This window comes from Octopus bimaculoides, chromosome 21 (assembly GCF_001194135.2).
Source record: "Octopus bimaculoides isolate UCB-OBI-ISO-001 chromosome 21, ASM119413v2, whole genome shotgun sequence".
Lineage (NCBI taxonomy): Eukaryota > Metazoa > Mollusca > Cephalopoda > Octopoda > Octopodidae > Octopus > Octopus bimaculoides.
Window position 1 is genome coordinate 27,261,480 of NC_069001.1, and position 3,400 is coordinate 27,264,879.

The 3,400-nt window shown below is 34.2% G+C and overlaps 1 protein-coding gene across 2 annotated transcripts in view; it reads left to right on the forward strand.

The window, feature by feature from the left end:
- LOC106876162 (glutamate receptor ionotropic, kainate 2) overlaps positions 1-3,400 on the forward strand; it is a 148,901-nt gene that overhangs the window by 112,259 nt on the left and 33,242 nt on the right. Inside the window, exon 10 of one of the 2 annotated variants that reach the window (XM_014924588.2) lies at positions 3,071-3,089. The exons of the other annotated variant lie outside the window; for it this stretch is intronic. Within the exon in view, the coding sequence (XP_014780074.1) occupies positions 3,071-3,079 (9 nt within the window). The 3' untranslated portion in view covers positions 3,080-3,089. The remainder of the gene's footprint in view (positions 1-3,070; positions 3,090-3,400) is intronic. 2 annotated transcript variants of the gene reach the window in all.

Sequence of the window (3,400 nt, forward strand, 5' to 3'; positions counted from 1 at the left end):
ATATATATATATATATACTATTGGGGTAAGCCGCTTTATGGGGCAACCCGGCCTATGGTACTATAATATTAACTGCTTTACGTATTAGAGTGTGCTTTTCCTCCCGATTTATGTATTTCTACAACCGATATATATATATGTGTGTGTGTGTGTGTGTGTGTGTGTGTTGACATATCTAATGACTGACAAGGGAGGCATGTTCCCTACAGCAAGCGAGGCAGAGCCGGTTCATCGACGATTTCGGATTTGATTAATCCTCATCAGTGACTCTCACTCAGTTGCCTAAGGTTAAAGCTAACTCACCTTGTCAGTTTATAGAGAATATCGTAGGGACCAACCTCTAATTCCTACGGTATTCTCTATATATTGATATGTACATATATCTATATAAATATACACCAACATGCACGCGCGCACACGTACACACACATACACATATGCACACATGAATATATCAGGCTCGACGAAAAAGGGTGCCTGCTTCGACATTTATGTTCGTTCGTTACAACTGCATTTATCTTGTCAAGAATTTAACCAGCTGCTTTGTGTTAAGTGCCATTGAGAATTTATCAGTTCATATTTCTGGGATGTTCTACGTTAGAATTTCTCTCATTCATATCATTTAAATTAAATATATATCTCATATGTAAGCACGTTATTCAGTATCTACATTATCTGAATCCACTTTGCTAATCACTCTCAAGATTTATTTGCATAAAAAAATTCATGCGTACACAACTTATAATTGTAACCAAGCAATTAATTACATTATCGAAAAGCACAATTATTTTACTATATAAGTTTTAAGAGATTGGCAAACAGCTTGCATGTCAAATGTAGTCAGTCGAAAATACCACACATGGAACACAAGTAGGTTTCAGGGATCATCAGGAGAGAATACACATCGTTTCGGGTGTCTCCACCCGACGACTTTACAGATGCACTGTCTCCTCATATCACAAATGTGAAACCCCTACCAACTAAATCGACTGATTTATTCAACCTTAAGTCCATATCGGATTATCACCAACATTCAAATTACGAAATCGTGCAAGTCTGATTTACTTTATAAGCAAACAGATGCATTACACCTATATATCACCGCTCGAGCCTGGTTTCACCACTAGTTTTCAGCCATACCGAATGGCTGGCTCGCTCAGCTATTACCAAGATTTCTTTCAAGACAGCGTTTCCTTGACGATGATTAACACCAATTCATAGCAACCACGTACAGAGTGATACAATTAATATCATATTGAATAATACAGAATTTCAATATCCTATTAGACTCCAAAATGTTATCATCAAATAATATCATATTGGAATTGTATCACAGATATATACCCGAGCTGTAAAATCGCTCCTGTATGAAACAACCTTTAATGGCGACTACCTGAGTTGTGCCCGAATCACTTGTAATAGTTGTAATACTTTGATACCAGTTTATGGTCATGACGATTGGGTTGATTAACAGAAAAATATATTTTCCATAAGCATTCTGTATCGCTATTGATTGACTACACTTGATAATGAAGTTGGCAGTTAAATTCAATTGAATATATTTAAGGCTAACACAAAAAATTAGATGAGCTTAGGATAAAATCATCCAAGCAAAATTATTCAAATATTAATTTTAAATTTTGGCAATTTCGGGAGAAGGGACAAATTGATTATATCGACACCAATGCTCAACCGGTAGCTATTTTACCAACTCTGAAAAATTAGTCAAATTTTAGTGTTATTTTGATAGAGGAATTTGTTTTGGTTCGATAAAACACAACAAATTGTAGGCTTCGTGTGCTTGCTGATGAAACAGAGCATTCTCAGTTTTTCTCGCAAAAAAGAAATAAAAAGTGTCCCTGAGACATTAGACTGCCCAGTTCTCATGGAGAATCAAAATACTGAACACGGTGGTGCACCAGCATGACCGCAGCCACTTGGCTGAAACACATAAATAAATAAAAAACTCTACAAACAATCTCAGAGGTTAATTTTTATGGGGTGAGACTGGCTCCGACATAGTGAAAACACTATGTTGCTCCAAATAAAATAGTGAAGTTAGTGGGAAAACAGTTAATGCAGATATCGTAAAAAGCTAACTATAAAATATTATGGGCAATGTTTTTACACCATTTTCTACCATTTGAATATAGAAAACAGATTTTAGAATATAGCATATAATATACTTATGCAATATATATATGTATGTATGTATATATATATATATATATATATGCGTATAAGTATATATATGCGTGTGTGTGTGTATATATATATATATTTGTGTGTGTGTGTGTATACATACACGCGCGCACACACAGACTCACTCACTAACACTAACATACTCATATATTCTACATCTTCGATTTTCTCATAAAACACAAACTGCGGTTATAGAATCCTTTCAAAGTCAGTATTTACTGGTGAATATATAACTAAGACTATCCATGATTGTTACTGGTGTGGCAGCGTGTCTGAGAGGTTCCTATATAGGGCCGAACCTACTACAAGACTACTTGGGAAAGTGCATTCTCTTATAGTTTATCTTTGACAGATAACGTACGAGGAAAATGATACTCACATACACAATTTCGGTGAAATATCGATAACTGATATAAATATTCCCAAAAATGCAGGATCAATGATCTACGAGAAATATCCCTGGAGATATTTGTTCTGTATCCATTTACATATAATTTTTTTTTGTATCTCGCACAGCATAAGATAAATGAATTGAATAGATAATCGTTACACATACATATATACTCACAAACTCACACCGACATGCACGCATACACGAATATGCATATAGACATGCCTATAGAACCACACACATATATTTATGCATGTATATATATATATATATATATCTTTCAGTAAATTGTTAAACAAATTGTTTCAGGGCTTACAACAGAAAAATAGATTCCTTATACACTTCGTCAGACATCACAGCTTCCATTCTTATAACCGGAAACGGAACTAGCAGTGAATGTAATAAAAGTTAGATTACCACTAATTTATAAACTATTCAATATTAATTTGCCTCTCCACTTTCTTTCCCACTCATTAGCCTTACTAATGGATCATCGGTAATCATGCTCATTTATTTTCCCCATCTTTGGTGATGATATCCCCCACTTCATAACAAATCGTATCGTATGAGCATCAGCAAGATGTCTGCTCGCTGAAACGTACACTCTTGGTATCGTCTCCATGTTGTCCTTGCTTAATATCCGTAAGTGTAAATGTGGGAGTGTGTGTGGGTGATTGTGTGCGTGTATCTATATTGTATATTTATATATAAATCATCCTTAAGTTTATGTTTTCAATGTTGTTTTGTTTCTGTTTTGATATAAATATATATATATATATATATATATATATATATATATATATATAT